Source organism: Anarrhichthys ocellatus, unplaced genomic scaffold, assembly GCF_004355925.1.
Source record: "Anarrhichthys ocellatus isolate YVR2014 unplaced genomic scaffold, GSC_Weel_1.0 scaffold5, whole genome shotgun sequence".
Lineage (NCBI taxonomy): Eukaryota > Metazoa > Chordata > Actinopteri > Perciformes > Anarhichadidae > Anarrhichthys > Anarrhichthys ocellatus.
The window spans coordinates 12,693,772-12,711,179 of NW_022280035.1; the positions used below are offsets into that span (position 1 = coordinate 12,693,772).

General features: G+C 46.2%; 1 protein-coding gene across 3 annotated transcripts in view; it reads left to right on the top strand.

Moving 5' to 3' along the window:
- LOC116382231 (arginine-glutamic acid dipeptide repeats protein-like) overlaps positions 1–14,987 on the top strand; it is a 26,107-nt gene extending 11,120 nt beyond the window's left edge. For 2 of the 3 annotated variants that reach the window (XM_031845109.1, XM_031845111.1), the window contains 11 exons: positions 8,396–8,558; positions 8,679–8,771; positions 9,312–9,511; positions 9,772–9,933; positions 10,030–10,143; positions 10,239–11,608; positions 12,281–12,503; positions 12,597–13,326; positions 14,252–14,422; positions 14,537–14,717; positions 14,796–14,987. In XM_031845109.1, coding sequence (XP_031700969.1) covers positions 8,396–8,558; positions 8,679–8,771; positions 9,312–9,511; positions 9,772–9,933; positions 10,030–10,143; positions 10,239–11,608; positions 12,281–12,503; positions 12,597–13,326; positions 14,252–14,422; positions 14,537–14,717; positions 14,796–14,829 — 3,441 coding nt within the window. In that variant the 3' untranslated portion in view covers positions 14,830–14,987. The remainder of the gene's footprint in view (positions 1–8,395; positions 8,559–8,678; positions 8,772–9,311; positions 9,512–9,771; positions 9,934–10,029; positions 10,144–10,238; positions 11,609–12,280; positions 12,504–12,596; positions 13,327–14,251; positions 14,423–14,536; positions 14,718–14,795) is intronic. The other variant, XM_031845110.1, reaches the window with a different exon arrangement.
- Positions 14,988–17,408: the final 2,421 nt, after the last annotated feature.

The window sequence follows — 17,408 nt, forward strand, 5'->3', positions numbered from 1 at the left end:
TGTGTGTGTGTGTGTGTGTGTGTGTGTGTGTGTGTGTGTGTGTGTGTTAGTTAATCATTACTGCACAAGTGTGTGACTTTCTTCATGGTACAACTGAGTCGAATCCTGGACTAACAAGGAAAAAAACAACAGTCAACCTTATTAAATGTGATTATGTTGAAAACCAAACATAGCAACCACATAGACTTAATGTTGTTTGTCTTTTTAATTCTATTTAATTCTTTTTCTCATTATATCTGCACAAGGAGAACTGTAAGAGCCTGAGAAGTGCTTTATTTTTGATCTCTACTATAACTGGCAATAACGGGAACATGCTGTACATGCACATGTTGCTTCAAAGTCCTCCACACCTTTTGACTTAGCTGCTAAATTATTCTTAGATATGCGGTTTTTTTTTTATTCACAAAGCCGTGCAGAGCTTGCCGTTTCTGCGAGGCTGCTCCTGCTGGAAGTGTGCCGATGCAGTGATGACACAGACATCAAAGGGAAATCATAGGTGTTTGTCATACTTCCCGCCACTTCATTTCCTTGTCTGCTGTGAGCTGAAGATGTGTCGGCCCTGCTCCTCAAACACTCCCTAAATATCATGTTATATTTTTACTCAGGAGCTCTTCGGTGTCACCTCCTTTTGTGCTACATTTTTTTTTATTCCTCCAAACCAATTTGAACCTCTTGAATAAGAGATTAAAGTGTATGAACACGGTTTCCCCCTCGCAGAGGTTTCTTCAATTATTTTCAGTGGTTTTGAAATATACGACTCGTCCGGTTGATTGGCTATAAAGGAGGTATTAATATAATTCAACCTGGAGGGGGAGTCTACTTGGCAGGAGAGGTAATAGAGCTCCTCCAGGATCTAGGCCTGCCACCACCACAGAGCAGAGAGAGATTCATTTTCCCCCTACAAATGGAAAATAAACTGCCCTTTAAACATATGAAAAGAGAGGAAAATGACTGGGAGAGCATGGGGAGGGTAGCCGTGATGAGAGGAGAAGGGGCAACATGGGGCATGAGCTCAATAGGGACACTAAACAGCCTGGGTTGTCGTCGCATAGGGAAAAAAATACTCTTTTGCTTATGATTGAACTTGCTTTTGTGCTGAACGACTTATCTGAGCGAGTCAATACCCGAGGAAAGCTCATTTCATTTTTCTACCTGCTCATTCCCAAATCCTATCTATTTTACGTCCTTCGAAAACAACAAAGATTTTCCCATTATCTCCAGTATAAAAAAGAAGAAGCATGTTGCAGAAATGAGGGAGTTGCTGCCCTAAGTCCTGGTTGTGGAGCCGGAGTGTAGAGCGTAGAAGCCCTTTGGGGCTGATGTCCAGAGGTCCAGTGCAGCGTGTCTGCCCCTCACTGTTCCTCCTGCTCGCCCTTATTAGCCGCACTGCCCCTGAAGTGCCAGCGCGGCTCAAACACCCAGTACCCAGCGCTGTGTAAACACACCGGGCCCGACTAGTACTCAGGAATGCTTTATATAAAGTAACATAAAGGCCCGGAGAGCGGGGGGAAGTGGGTGTGTCGCCTGACCGTCTGCAACTAGCTTCGCTGCCACCATTTGCTTCACTCAAGGGAGGGACGTCATGGAACATGAGCTCGCTGCTTCCAGTGTTTAAACAACTAAATATGCTGAACTGGCAGCTCGCAGATAACTCTGCTCTTGATATTTTTCACTGGAGGGGTTTTCACAAGAAGCGCACAGAGGATATCAACAGCAAAGTATTTGCTGAGCAGATTTGTATCAGCTCGAGCTCTGTTTGCTGTGCAGCCAAACGGAGAAATTGACCGTCGGAAATGAGAGCAAATTAGGAAGCGTTGCCTTATTTCCATACAGGACTGAGCCCAAACCGTTTCATTGGTGGAATAAAGTACTGCAGTTCACTTGCAAATTACACGTGAAGATATTACACTGCAAATAAGAAGCTATTATTTAACCATTTTGGGAATTACATAAAACACTGAAAAAATCAGTTCATGCCACTGTGTTCGGTACAGCTTGTCTTTGTGTCCGATGAGAGAGTTATAAATTGCATGAAAATACAACTCATTTGTTTACTTTATAGTCTCATATCGGTGTGTTGTGTATTTATGGGTCATAAAAATGTTTCACGTTAGAACGCAGAGCAACTATAATCTAATAAAGTAGATGAAGAAATGGAAAACAATTTACAGGCAGAGAACAAAGGCTCGCTGCGTGTATCAGTTCATGTTTACCTCCAGGCTCCATTATTCTCTTTACTCCATGTTTAACTATTCAAGTTACCCGCATAGAATTTGCATTAGCACCAGAACACTTAACTAATTGTAATTTTGTCTTACTTTTAAAATTTGTGAAGAATTTAGACATTAATTATTATTATTTTTTTAAGTTTGTTTATATGAACCTACTGCCGTTTAAGTCAGCACATTTTTCACAGCAAAACATCAGCTGCAAGTCATGCAAAGTTACGGGACAGGAACAATTCAAACATTAAAATGATTCACAGCAACACTTTCGTGCTGCTGGTTCCTGCTTTGTTTTTGGCAGGTGGAAAAAACAGTTGCTCTGTGTGTTCTTGGTCTTTGTTGACGTCACAAGTCAAACAAGTGTCCTCCGATGGCAAACAGTTTGATTCCAACAGCTGGGCAAGTAGCAGCAATCATAAAAACAAATATAAATATATAGCTATTATTCTCAGTAGCATTTGTGTCTTTATTTATCAGCCTCTTGTGATTTTCTGTGGCAGGTGAAGCACAAGCGTCACTGTGACTGTCGAGCACGTTCATGATTTGCAGGAGCCGTGGGCATATGGCTGACCTGAGCTGTGTGTCTGGTTTTTAAAAAACGCTGCCCTGCTTGTGTCGACACTCAGACTAACCAGGCGGTGTGATGTGCTGAGCGGCTCTTGCAGCATCTTGTCCTCTCTGAGAAAAGGGAGCTCTCTACCCCCCCTCCCCTCCCCAGGCCCTGTCATTTACAGGATGGCCAACAGGAGAACAGTGTTCTCAACACAACCTCGCAGCAGATGTTTGCCCCGGTACAATCTGTACAAACGTCAAATTGAATTCATTGCCATGTCCTTAGCTCAGCAGCCAGAACCTTGGGGATGACTGTGATTATAAATACTTTGGTTCAAACACTAATTAAACCAGCTACAAACTACAGGGGCCTGGTCCAGTTGGCAGCAGCTGTCAGTAGTGTGGCAGAACAGCTTTGGTGTTTGGTAAATGATATGACTTGTTTAGGCAATGGAATCGCTGTCGGCGGATGGAAGCTCAACCAGCGCGTATTGATGTTCTTTTAGTAGACCACAGGCAATTTAGCGCGGCGGAGTGTGGTGCAAAATCTCTCCCCTTTTTTTTTTTTTCAGCCGAATAGATGGAGCACGGAGAGCCGGAGCTCCCTGTGTAATTGAGTTCTCTGGTAAGCTTCACGTCGTGGTTTTTGAGGGACTAGCTTATCAGCCGAACACGCAGGATCGGCCCTCCAGCAAGAAAAAAAAAAAAGCACTGTTGCCATCCAATCTGCTTTCATTGGCAAAAGCGCTTACAGCAGGAGAAACACGAGTGCTGATTCTTCAGCATGTGCATCCCCGACCTGTGAAAGCAGAGCTTATTCAGTCATTCTCCAGCAGAAAGGCGCCGCGCAGCAGGGAACGGCTGTCCATTTAACCGCCTTTCACATGCACTCTGCTCCACCAGCCAAGGCCCTTTCACTATTCAGTCGCCAAAACTCTCTGAAGTCCAAAGAGAACAGAGAAAATCATTTTAATTTGACCTGGTATTCACCTGAGACCTTGTACATTTGCTGGAATATTTTTTATATTCCAAGTTCCCACGGAATATTTTTAATGTCATCTGTATCATATAAAGATAACATTAATTTATGGTTCAACATATTAATGTCAAAAGACTCAAGATAAGGAGGCGTGTGCTTTTTTCCACTTAGGGAAGCGTCATATGGCCCGGCAGGCATCGCGAATACGAATCTGACCTATTTAACCACATTAGCGTGTACAGAGTTGCCCCGCACAGTTACGGTCAAACACTCAGTGAAACGATACACTGTACAAGCCGTCATGGCCGGCGAAGAAAACCAAGTCCAGGGGTCGAGCACATACATAATTAAACCGTGGTTTGATTTAGCTAAGAGAAATGAATCGGGAAGCGGTCGTCCCTCCTCCGGCTGCAGACTGTGGAGGAAGCAGGAGGGAGCACAGGTTCACACTGCACTAATGGATGTTTACACGACTCACTATCAGCCAGCAGAACCCAGACATCACATGCTCCCTGCGCGCTGCCGCTAAAGAGCCTTAAGTTTTAAGCAGAGATTTTTATTTGCAGAGAGGTTTTTCTTTTATTTTATTTTTTTCAGGAAGGGTTGTGGTTAGATTCAATGTCGATTGTCCATTGTTATCCTCTACTGGCTCTTTCGGCCTCCCTCTCGGCTCTCCTCTGCACACTCGGCCCTCCCCCTCCTCAACTCTCCCCTGTTCTGTCCTCCTTCCCCTTGCTCTTGCCAGTAACGGCCTTAACCGTTTGGCTTCATGTCAAAGCAGGGGCCTTTTGTGGCTCTGTCACAAATCTGCCAGGAAAAACAGAAACCATCTGTTCAGGCCTGGGCCTGAGAGGGGATGAGGGTGTAAATACACAAGTTTAGCCCTCAGCCCTGCCCGCGCACACAGGACCACCGAGCCCAGCGGAGGATCCTGCACTCCCACTCAGCCTCGACCGGCACTCCCACCCGCAATTTAACTGTGGTCCACGGAGGTTTCACGGTTAACCTTATTCAGTCTAAATCTCACATAAGACGGTTTACGACTCAGTGACGGAGTACAAAACCTGTTGACTTCTGTTACAAAGTGCACGAAGCCATTAATGAAATCTAATTTTATTTGAATGAGGTTAAAATGCACTTTAACCTCCTAACTTAATTTATATCTATATAGATAAATATAAAAACTGTATTTATATGCTAGCAAAAGACTTAAAATACAATTTTCAGCTATTACTCTAAAGAGTTCAGGTTATTTCTAAATTAATTTATGCTTATTACAATAACTAGAAGAAGAGCACAAATGATGAAGAACTTGTTTCTTACGGATGGTTGACATTGCTTTCCATAATCTTGAACCCTCTCTCTCTCTCTCTCACTCTCACTCTCACACACACACACACACGTATGTAGACGACCATTTTAAGTGGCAATAACTGGAATGGTAGCCCTGAGTGTTGTGATAGGAGGGTAAGCCCTTTCCTTGTCGGATAATCCACTGGCCAGAAAGCTCCTGCAGATGGAAGCAGTCTAAAAGGCCTTATAATACTGAGCTTATGTTGTCACTATCTCATGTAGTGCGGAGCGGCAGCACACTCTGTACCGCTCCGCAGTGATTTACAGCACTGGGGGGAAATTACGGTGCGGAGGCCAGGGCCTATCCAGTTTTATGTTTCAGGTATTTCCATGAATTTCTAGCGGATACCGCTGAGCTGTTTTTAGATGCGGGTTCGTGGGACGTTTTCCGTTTTACTGTCGTCTTCATTTTATTTAGAAACGGCAACTTTGCTCTGCAGCCTCAATAAGTACATAAAAACTCGCTGGCTAAACACCTAACCGTGGGGAAGAAACACAAGGTGATGAAAGCTAAAGTGTTGCTGTGGGCATTTGGCAGCATGACAAAGTGACGTTCAGAGAGAAACGTACGCAGTCGGTGTGAGTGGTCGGACATGTGCGACTTTCGGGGAACCACATTTGACGTGCAAGTGGGCTGAGAGACATAATCTGTCAATCTCTCTTTGACATTAATCTACAGCACAAAGCCTCTCTCGACCACATCCCATGTCCATGTTCATCTACAGACATCATAACTCCACCGCACATTGAAAGTCTTCAATCTTCAGCAACACTTTGTCAGTGCGACTGTATTCAGAATTTGTATTCATGAACTGTTAAAGTAAAATATATTTTCAAGCATTACAAAAAGTTTGCTTTCTTTGTAGTAAGCATTTCTTCTTGCTTTTTATTATTTATTTATTTTACCAGCAGTGACTTTTCAACTCAAGTGAATTAATAAAATCTGCTCCTTTTTTGTTTTCCCCTTTCCATTTTGCACCCGGCTCTACCAGCTCATCAGTGCACCTGTTAATTCCCATTCAAAAGCCCAGGCTAATGTTTTCATTAGCCCCTAGCCCAATGTAGCGGTACTTGACACAGTGTAAGTGATGGAGAGGCAGGGTGACCTTTCCCTGTGTCGGCCAAGCTATTGTTGAGGCCGCGCAGTTGTCGGCCTGCAGCGAGGAGGCAGAGAGGCACTGCTGAGAACAGTCATTAAGTGCAGAGCAGAGCCAGCGCTCGGCACCACTCGACACTTTTGATCTGCGCATTTCAATTAGATTTCACATCAGGACGCCTGCCTTCCCTCAGTTAGCACCTGCGCCCTGCCTGCCCATGTGGCCGGTCAGGCTGAAGAGGCAGGAAACAACTAGAAAGTTCTGTTGCAAGCCTGAAATAGAAGCTCAAACGCACGGCAACATAAAATAATTGTTTTGGGGGGGTGATATAATCATCTAATATCATTAGCTGCTCTGTTTCTTGCCATAACCATGGCGGAAAACTATTATTATTATTATTTATATTTTAATAGAAATTACTTTTAATGTTCCAGAAATAGAGGGTTAATCTTTCCTTCTTCCTCCGACTGTTTTTGTTTTGTATTTTAAAGGAGTTCTACTGATTTGTCCCTGCTGAGCTTCCACATGTGGAATCGTTCCCAGTACTCCAGATGTGCTCATCTGCAACCGTCTAAAAAGCCCTGGCACGAGCTGTGGGGCTTGGGACAGTTTTGCTCTGGAGCGCTGGCTTTGCCATAAGACGGCGCAGCACCTTAATTTACCCTGAAATTTGAGAGGGTTTCATCGAGCTCAGCTACTCTCAGTAAATGTTCCCAACACTGCTTCGCCCGATAAGACGGACTCCTACGGCCACTGGGAGATATGACTTTCCCCCTAAGAACCACATGAAGGGAAATGTTATTACCCAAGCCTAAGCCCCCAGAGTGGAGCTGTTTCTGCCAATCAAAGCCGTGATTGAGAAAGACTTGACTCGTTCCTTAATGTCGGATACTCATTTGTGATGAAGGAGCAAACACTGGCCAATCCCTGACCTTTGTTTTCTCACAGCAAACAAAAAGAAACCAGCACGCCTCGAGTAGTTTGCATTTCATGCGATACTAAATTAAAGCTGCAGTTACCTTTTACGTTTCTGTTAATACCAGAATATTGTACTTTTGAAATCGCTGGCTGTGACTCAATTTTATTTTCTCTTATTGTTAAAAGAGCTTTTTATAGCCACTTCGTGCACCATTTCATCATATCCTTTCCTGCCATTTGTTTGTTTTGGAACATTTTCAGAGAAGATGTTAAGTTGTTAATGCATTTATAGAGAGCAATGCACTGACTAATTTATGTCAAGTTTCTCAGCCGAAGGAAAACAATCGATGGCCATTAAACCCTGGGAGCTGTCTTGAACAGCAGTTTAACAGACCTCAGACAGTGGATGGGTGCCCTCTGGGCTGTGAAGATTACAGGTGACTTACTGCTCGCCCAACAGTCGCACCACACCTTCATGAATTTGTTATAGAGCCGACGTAGGACCGCTAACAAGTGAGGGTCCACGGGTGAGGGAGAACGGGGCAAAGCCCCACAGGAAACTACATAACGGTGCCCGACTCCTGTCGTCAATTTCCACGGCTTGTGTATTATGAGTGTGGCCGGAAAGCGGCAGTTAATATGCACCCGCTGCCTCAGCAAAGTGCTTTCTGATCCATGATTGCGTGTGTTAATGTTTCAGTTGGGTATTGATTTCCTGGCGGCCTTTTGTACACTGGATTTATCCGCCTCGCTCTCTGGCAAGCGCGCCCCTCCAAATGTTTGATTGAAGTTCAATTGACTCTTCCAGTGAAGGGGCGAGGAGCCATTTCACTCCCTATTTGTAGCGCCAAAGCTCTGCCTGACATGTTCTTTTGTTCCCATTCAAGCTCCTGCCACCCAGGCAGCCACCAATGCACTGATCCTAATATCCCTGCATTCAGTGAGCCTCCTCGCCTAATCCCGGGACAGACAGGGCCACAGCATAAACATGCCCGGCCAGCCACAAATCCTGGCATGGATTTGCCCACTCCACGGCCTTTCACAATGAAACGCTTCGCTGACTGCTAATGTGTATTTTCCGCATATTTTATTCAACCTAACTGCAGATATTTCACAGTGACTATTTCCAGCAACTTGGATACATTTACCTTTTTAATGCAGACACATCTTTGCAGTCAAAGTGATGCCTCCCCCTCATTCTTCCTCCCGTTTGTGTTCTTGTGATATATTTGTCCCGTTTTAACTGAATTTTCCTTTCTTTGTCATTTCAGGGGGAGCTCATTACCTTCTACTACTATTGGAAGAAGACCCCCGAGGCAGCCAGTTGTCGAGCCCACCGCAGACACCGCCGCCAGCCCGTCTTCCGTCGCATCAAGACGCGAACCGCTTCAACTCCTGTCAACACTCCCTCACGCCCCCCCTCCAGCGAGTTCTGTACGTATATTTGACCTCGTCCATGGAAGCCAGACGGGAAAGGCGGAGAGATGACCTGATATGTTCTGGTGTCGGAGGGATTCGTGTGAAATGTTTTTTTTTCTTTTCTCTCTCTTCCAGTGGACCTCAGCTCAGCCAGTGAAGATGACTTTGACAGTGAAGACAGCGAACAGGAGCTGAAGGGCTACGCCTGCCGCCACTGTTTCACTACCAGTAAGTCGTCACGCTCCACACTTACAGTCACTCGTACTGGTCGTATGGACTCACTTTGGTGTTCCTGTCTTGATTAGGATCAGTGCGGGTGTGCACCCGCCCAGCACTGTGTGTGACAGATGGCCATCAGAAGATGTCGGGACAAATTTGATCAAATCAGACACGAGCCCACAGCGCGTTCACTCTCGCCACCTCATTATCCTTACCCCTCTATCCACACAGCTGGCTCCCAGTGCCGCGCTCCCATCTGATCACACTTAGGTTACTGCCATCTCAACCAAGGTGGCTAATAACTTAACCCATATAGACCTTATTAGTACACTACTGAAAATGTAATTACAGTATTTAGCGGAGGACAGAGTCCCACGTTATCATTGATTCATGAAAAGTAATATCTATCATTGGATGTTAAACTACACAGTTACTTAATGACATTCTCTGTTTTCAACAATATTATTGTAGTTCTGAGATCATGTCTGTGTGTACTTCTTACTGCCTGTGAGAATGTGCTATTTCACAACTGTAAATGGCTTTCCTCAGCCTCCAAGGACTGGCACCACGGGGGTCGGGAGAACATCTTGCTGTGCACAGACTGCCGCATTCACTTCAAGAAGTACGGTGAGCTGCCCCCCATCGAGAAGCCCGTGGACCCGCCGCCATTTATGTTCAAACCTGTCAAAGAGGAAGAGGATGGACTCAGCGGGAAGCATAGCATGAGGACCCGACGGAACAGAGGCTCGGTGCGCATACTCTCATCTATCCCTCTATTTTCACCTTCAGGAATCATAGCCTCAAAGTCATCCCTTGAGCCAGACCACAAAGCAAAAAGCTTATCATCTCTAGACAAGTAGTGCAGCGAGAGTTTTGACATCCATTGTTTCAGAAATATTGCTTTATACAAATGTTTAGAAAAAGTAGGATTTGGACTTGCGTGTGGTGTAAGTCCATCTTCAGTCAATATTGATCATGATTCATGTTGACTCATGTTTGTTTATATCAGATGTCGACGCTACGTAGTGGTCGTAAGAAGCAGACAGCCAGTCCTGATGGCAGAACCTCGCCTACCAACGAGGACTTGCGCTCCAGCGGACGCACCTCTCCCAGCGCAGCAAGTACTGACAGCACAGACAGCAAGACAGACTCCATGAAGAAGCCCAGCAAGGTAAACGCAGCATAGACTGCTCGTAAACATTTGCTTTTCTGTGCACGTATCTCTGTGAAATGTACCCTAATGGCTGTGCCGCTTTTGGCTCCACAGAAGATTAAAGAGGAGGCTCCTTCACCTATGAAGAGTGTCAAACGGCAGCGAGAGAAGGGAGCTTCGGACACAGAGGAGCCCGAGAGGGCCAGCGCCAAAAAGTCCAAGACACAAGTGAGTCTGAGTTCTCTTGTTTTTCTGTTCGGATGTGTTTCAATGGAATGCTCTTGTGTTATGATACTCATCGCTCTCTCCCCGCTTTCCCTCAGGAGCTGAGTCGGCCAGACTCGCCCTCAGAATGCGAAGGGGAAGGAGAGGGCGAGGGTGAGAGCTCTGATGGGCGCAGCATCAATGAGGAGCTCAGTAGCGATCCTAAAGACATTGACCAGGACAACCGAAGCTCCTCCCCAAGCATCCCCAGCCCCCGCGACAATGAGAGCGACTCAGACTCGTCCGCCCAGCAGCAGCAGCTCCTGCAGAGCCAGCACCCTCCAGTCATCCAGTGTCAGCCAGGCACCTCATCCGCCTCCTCGGCTCCGCCTACAACCTCAGCCCCCTTATTGCCCCCACAGGTCTGCCCCATAGCGGCCTCCACCTCTCTACCTCCCCAGCCTCTGCCCCTGGCAAGCCCTATGTCTCTTATCCAGTCAGGAGCATCCCTCCACCCTCAAAGGCTCCCCTCTCCACATTCACCTTTGACTCAGGCTCCACCTCCTGGCCCCCCAGTCCCACCTCAATCGTTACCCAGCTCGCATCATGGGCTGATGCCTCCCTTGCCACATCCGCTGCAGCCTGGGCCCCCACACATGCCTCACCCTCTCTCTATGCCCCCTCAGGGCTTCCCAATGGGTCAGTCTCAGGTCCCGCCCCTGCCACTCTGTGGCCAGTCACAGCAAAGGCCGCACACTCCTCCTTCCCAATCCCAGTCATCTGCTCAGAGTGGCCAGCCTCCCAGAGAGCAGCCCCTTCCCCCTGCCCCAATGTCCATGCCTCACATCAAGCCCCCGCCAACCACACCCATCCCTCAGATGCCCAACCCACAGTCCCACAAACACCCACCGCACGCGTCAGCACCTCCATTCCCTCAGATGCCTTCAAACCTGCCGCCGCCACCTGCCCTCAAGCCCCTCAGCTCTTTATCCACACACCATCCTCCATCAGCACACCCGCCTCCCCTACAGCTCATGCCTCAGGGGCAGCAGCTCCAGCCTCCCCCAGCGCAGCCTCCAGTTCTCACTCAGTCCCAGAGCCTCCCACCGTCAGCCAGCCACCAACCTCCTCCGGCTCCTCCTCTGCCGCCCTCCGCAGCAGCCTCACACTCCAACGGGCCACCGCAGCCGCCGTTCTCGTCTCACCCTTTCAATACAGTTCTACCTCCGACCGGCCCTCCCCCATCCTCGTCAAACTCTATGCCTGGCATTCAGCCTCCATCTTCCTCCGCGCCACCCACCTCCATCTCCATGCCGCTGCCTGCCTCTGTCACTTGTGCCGGCCAGGGCCCAGTACTCCCACCTGTACAAATCAAAGAGGAGCCTCTGGATGAGACGGAAGAGCCAGAGAGCCCGCCGCCCCCGCAGAGAAGCCCCTCCCCGGAGCCTACCATTGTCAATACGCCCAGCCATGCCAGCCAGTCAGCACGGTATGTCTGCAAACACCAATTTCTACCCAAACACTTTCCGTAAAAAGGGGAAAACATACACCTGCGCAAGCTGTTATTTATCAGTTGTGTGTTGAGCTGCTTACTGTCTTGTCTGGGGATGCTGATTAGCTCTCAAACACATCCAACAACAAAGAGTCTCTGCCTTCAGATTTTAAGGCTTTGATGTAAACAACAAATCAAATGCCCTCAGCAAAACGGGCATCCAAGGCCACAATTAGCCCTGAGCTCTGAGGGGCTCATGGCGAGGAATTATCGGGGATGGAGAGCAGGGAGATTAATTACAGTGAGATGCGAGTAAACTGAGGCATCTGAATATGAGTATCTGTAGTTGCCTTGTCCTTAAGTGGCTCTCAGACTGCCAATGAACAGCAATGAGGGTTTTAATACATACTCAACATAGCAGCAAAAGTGATTGCCAAGGGAGTTTGTTTCCTTGTGAATAATGGACCAGTGTTGGCTAAATAAATAAGCTGTCTTTTCTTCTAATGGGACATTATCCTGCCATTTAACAGGCTGAATCAAACATGAATGTCTCTCTAGCCTCATTTGTTTTGTTTGGAACAAGAATGAATTCATGAACTGGAACATCCTTTCTATTTTAATATTGAATAAGTAAATATTGAATTTTGTATCTCTTTACCATGACCACAGGTTCTACAAGCACCTGGACCGGGGTTACAACTCGTGTGCTAGGACAGATTACTACTTCACGCCACTGGCTTCGTCTAAACTAGCCAAGAAGCGAGAGGAAGCTCTGGAGAAAGCCAAGAGGGAAGCGGAGCAGAAACTAAGGGAAGAGAAGGAGAGAGAGAGGGAAAGGGAAAGAGAGCGGGAACGAGATCGGGAACGAGAAAAAGATGCCGAACGAGCTGCGGTAAGTGGTTTTGTTTGTCTCCCTTTTGTTTGCCAGTGGTTCATTTTTTGCCTTTTTAAAATCTCACTTAACATGGCGTTCCTCTCCTCACAGAAAGCCTCCAGTTCCTCTCATGAGGGCAGGATGTGTGAAGCTCAGATGGCTGGCCACACCCACGCCCACATGCGTCAACATTATGACGGCCCACCCACTACTATCGCAGCTGTGCCTCCGTACATCGGCCCCGACACCCCTGCCCTGCGGACCCTCAGCGAGTACGCCCGACCCCACGTCATGTCCCCCACCAACCGAAACCACCCGTTCTTCGTGTCCCTCAACCCTGGAGACCCGCTGCTGGCCTATCACATGCCCAGCTTGTACAATGCCGACCCGGCCATGCGGGAGCGCGAGCTGCGAGAACGGGAGATGCGCGAGAGGGAGATTCGTGAGAGGGAGCTGAGAGAAAGGATGAAACCTGGTTTTGAGATTAAGCCTCCAGAGATGGACACACTTCACCCTTCCACAAACCCCATGGAGCACTTTGCCCGGCATGGGGCCATCACGTTGCCCCACATGGGCGGCCATCACCCTTTCGCCGCCTTCCATCCGGGCCTGAACCCATTAGAGCGTGAGCGGCTGGCCCTCGCTGCTGGGCCCCAGCTGCGGGCAGAAATGAGCTACCCAGAGAGGTTGGCTGCAGAGAGACTCCATGCTGAGAGGATGGCCACAATGGCCAACGATCCCATTGCCCGTCTGCAGATGTTCAACGTCACGCCGCACCACCACCAGCACTCGCATATTCACTCCCATCTCCACCTCCACCAGCAAGATCCTCTTCACCAAGGTACAGAGAAGCCCCGTGTACAGTACATACATGCAAATGCCATTGTACCACTTATTGACATATTGAACAACTCTCTATATATATAAATTATCAATTGATAACAAACGTTAAGGGTTGTACTCTAAAACATGAATTTTGGGAAAACTACATGCTGTCGCTTTGTCCTAAATTTATTTGGAAAATAGTTTGCAAATTGGAAGGTAATGTTAAGATTTTTCATTTTCTGAATGTTTTATTGTGTGATATTTTTTACTTCAACATTTTTACACGGAAAGGGAGATCTGTATTATCAGCACAAACATAAGAAAAATATCTTTATATAAACGTTGGTAAATATAAATATTATAGTATAATTCAAAAATACTAAAGGCCCAAGAATAGAACCTTGGGGCACTCCACGGATTAATTGCTTAGGAACTAGGGTCACCTGATGTGTTATGTGCAAGTTAAATAATGTACAGTAAGAACTTAAGACATTAATATTTGTCATGTATCCTGTGCTTTCATTTGAATCAAGTTGTCTGTACATACAATGATACATCTATGTGATACTTCTCTCATAACAGTGCAGAGTGAACAGAAGGGACTTTGAATTAATGATAATTCCTTTTCCACCTTTTCCATCTTTTCATCTTTACCATATGATCTGAAATTCCACCTCGTATTTTGTCTCTGTAGTAATGTACGGCATTGACATACGAGCCTGGATTTAAGCATATTATGTCCTCATTAAACGTCTGATAGAGCCAGCAGATGCTGTACTGTGGATAAATATAGTAAAGTCATCCCTGCACTCTTTTCGTCAACCTTGAGAGGAGTAACATTATATTATGCTGTGTATCACTGTTCTGTTGCCTGTGGCATGCGCTGTCTGTGATGTCGTAAAATGAGTGTACCCTGAACCTAAGACTCTGACCGCCAGAAGGTGGCGAATGTCTTGTGTGTCCTCCAGGCTCCGGGGGCCATCCCCTGGCATTAGATCCCCTTGGAGGAGGCCCTCACCTGGCACGCTTCCCTTACCCGCACGGCGGCATCCCCAACGCTCTCCTCGGCCAGCATCCGCAAGAACACGAGATGCTTCGCCACCCGGTTTTCGGTAGGCTCTCTTGCCAAAATATCGTCTCTCATTAACGGCAACATCGCATCCGATCTATCAATCCGAGCTCTGCCAGATCCCACCATCGAATCATTTGCGTGTGCCTTCCTCCAGGTACTCCATACCCGCGAGAACTACAAGGAGGTCTGCCACCGCAAATGTCCGCAGCCCACCAGCTGCAGGCCATGCATGCCCAGTCTGCCGAGCTCCAGAGGCTGGCCATGGAGCAGCAGTGGCTCCACGGACACCATCACATGCACGGAGGACCCATGCCTGGCCAGGAGGACTACTACAGGTCAGATAAACAACAGCCGTTGGACTAAATAACATTTAGATAAAATACGATATTAATACGTTGTCGTTTGTGTTTCAGCCGGCTGAAGAAGGAGAGTGACAAGCAGCTGTAACCAGCCATGGGAGGCAGCGACTGACAGGTGCAGGACACAGGAAGTTGTTACAGAGTTGTTCATTCAGTTTTGAAGGAACGGAAAATGCCAAGTGGATCGTCTGAGAATTCTTCTGATATTTGTTTTTTTGTTCCTGTCAAGGACTTTTTTTTTTTAACTATTATTTTTCAAGACATTGACTTTCTTTGGTATTTAGCCAGTAGTGACAACGTCCTCAAGACTCCTGCATGACAAGCTTCCCTGATATTTTTTTTTGTAGGTGCTAGAACAAGACACTGTGCTTATCAACAAACAAAAAAAAAAAAAGGACAAGTCCGGTCAGGCCGTTTATGGAAAAATAACAAGTGCTATCTTAAACTCGACATTTATTTTAATACATTGTTGGAGGTTTTTCATAATTTTGAGAAAAGCTACAGCATGGCGTTTTTTGAGTCTGTAAATAGTATATATAAACATATAATTATTATTATAATTATTATTATTACTAGGTGTGGACTCCAAACCAAGTCGTTTCAACCTCCAATATAATTGTTTTGAAGCATTATCCCTTGTTTCAGAGGGGAGCCCCATGGCATTATATGAGCAGTTTCTGAGAGAGTCGTGGTTCAGTTGTAACGTTCCTCTGACGTCACTGTGTTAGATTTAGTCCCACATGAACTATGTAAACCATAAAGCTGTCACACCCACATCCATTCATCCACACACCTTTGACACGCAGCAGGTTGTTAGAATGTGTAAACTCAACGCGTTGAGTTAATGATTTGAAACACTTGAAGTGGTGACACGGCCGTCACCGAAGCCGTGGACTAAAGAGAAAACAGAAGTTTGCACTGAGAGAGTTTCCTTGAGCTCCACTCGATTGGTTTCATGCTTTCACTTAAAAATCTATATTTCATTACTTTCTTTTGTTTTTACAGAGGATGATTTTTAATTATGATTTTAAACATGTGGACGCCAAAAACGCATTTGGCTGAACTGAAGAAATTTTAAATTTCAAGTTGCTGTTTTTTGTTTTTAAATACCCAGGACCTGGATTTTAACTATGTTCACGATATCAGGAGGCTAACGGGACTTCAGGATTGTTTTAAACGTGTGAATGGTTGTGACTCGGTGCTAGCTGTGTTGTGGTTGTCCTCTTTTCTCCACCCGGTGCAGTCACCAAAATGTTTGTTGCAGGGCTCATGTCTGACTGAGTCATCCTCCAGCTAGGCTGTAATAATGTTCACTGTGACACTGGGGGGGGGGGGGGGGACGACACGTGACGACCAAGAGACAGAGGGTCGACGATGTGTGTGTGTGTGTGTGTGTGTGTGTGTGTGTGTGTGTGTGCGCCACTGACTGTTGCAAGTTGTGTTGACCTGTCATACCAGTGCACATGAGCCCACGTTTTGTTTTTTTAGCTCTAGTCATGATGAGTTCCGCTTTCGTTCCATGCACTAAGACTGTTTGACCGTCATGGACATTTACACAACTGTGGCTTCTTTTTTAAATTTCTTTTAACCAAATGAAGAAACTGTACTTGCATTTAAAAGTGACCATATCTTCCCTTGGAGCACTATAATTTACATTTAAACACTTGCAAACAACATCAAACTCATGCCCCCTTTTTAAATATCCCCCAAAAAAGTCTTCGACCCGCCATTTTGTCTTGCCATCTCCCGCCTCCTGTCTCTTCTGACGACGTACTCCTCATCATCTTTGCCTCGTTTTCCTGACGATTCCCTCGCCTTTTACTCCCTCTTTTTGTGTCTCCAAAACCTTTGATGTTAAGTGTTGTCAATGGTTTAGCTTCTTGTTTCAAAGCGGCAATAGCAGAATGTAAATTCTGACTGCTAAGATTTATATATATACTGGTATCTTGAAGCTTATTGTATATATGAGTAGTCGCCATGGGATGACACAATGTAAACAAAAAGTAGAAATAATAAGAAAAATTGTGAGTCCTGTGTTCTCTCCATTTGAGTATTTTGTAATTTTTTTGAAAAATTTGTGGAATTAAAATAAACGACTAAGTTACACCACAAGAAGCGACTTGATTTCTTTTTTCGTGCCTTCTGATGCATCGTATTTCTTTCTCTGTGAATGCGTGTGTTTGTATGCTGAGGTAGAGCAGACTGCTAAATCCCATCAGCCGTGAGACACAATAATCCTGTTTCAAGGGTAAACAATTTTGATTACTCTGCTCATTCGCTGAACTGCGAACAAAACCAAAGAACGAAACAAAACGCCCTCGATTCCCCCAGTTTCTTTGTTTTCATATGTGAAATGTAATTCTCACGCTGAGCAGGGGAGCTGATGCCGGGTCTGTTTTGATAATACTCCTTCCTACATTTTGAATAATAGAGTTTTTGCTTGACGGTTGAAATGTGTTGCAGAACAGATCAAGCATTCCCTTTTTCTTATTTTATTTCAGCTTTCTGTTTCCTCCGTTTCACAAACACCGAGCTTTAGGAGATCTCCCCAGCAGCAGGTAGTAAATCTCAGAGCCGAATATTGCACTGCTTCGGTATAATAACATCAAAGCCAGGCTTAGCCAGAAGGAACACTTACTCAGGCTGAGATGCCTTGCTATCAGCGGG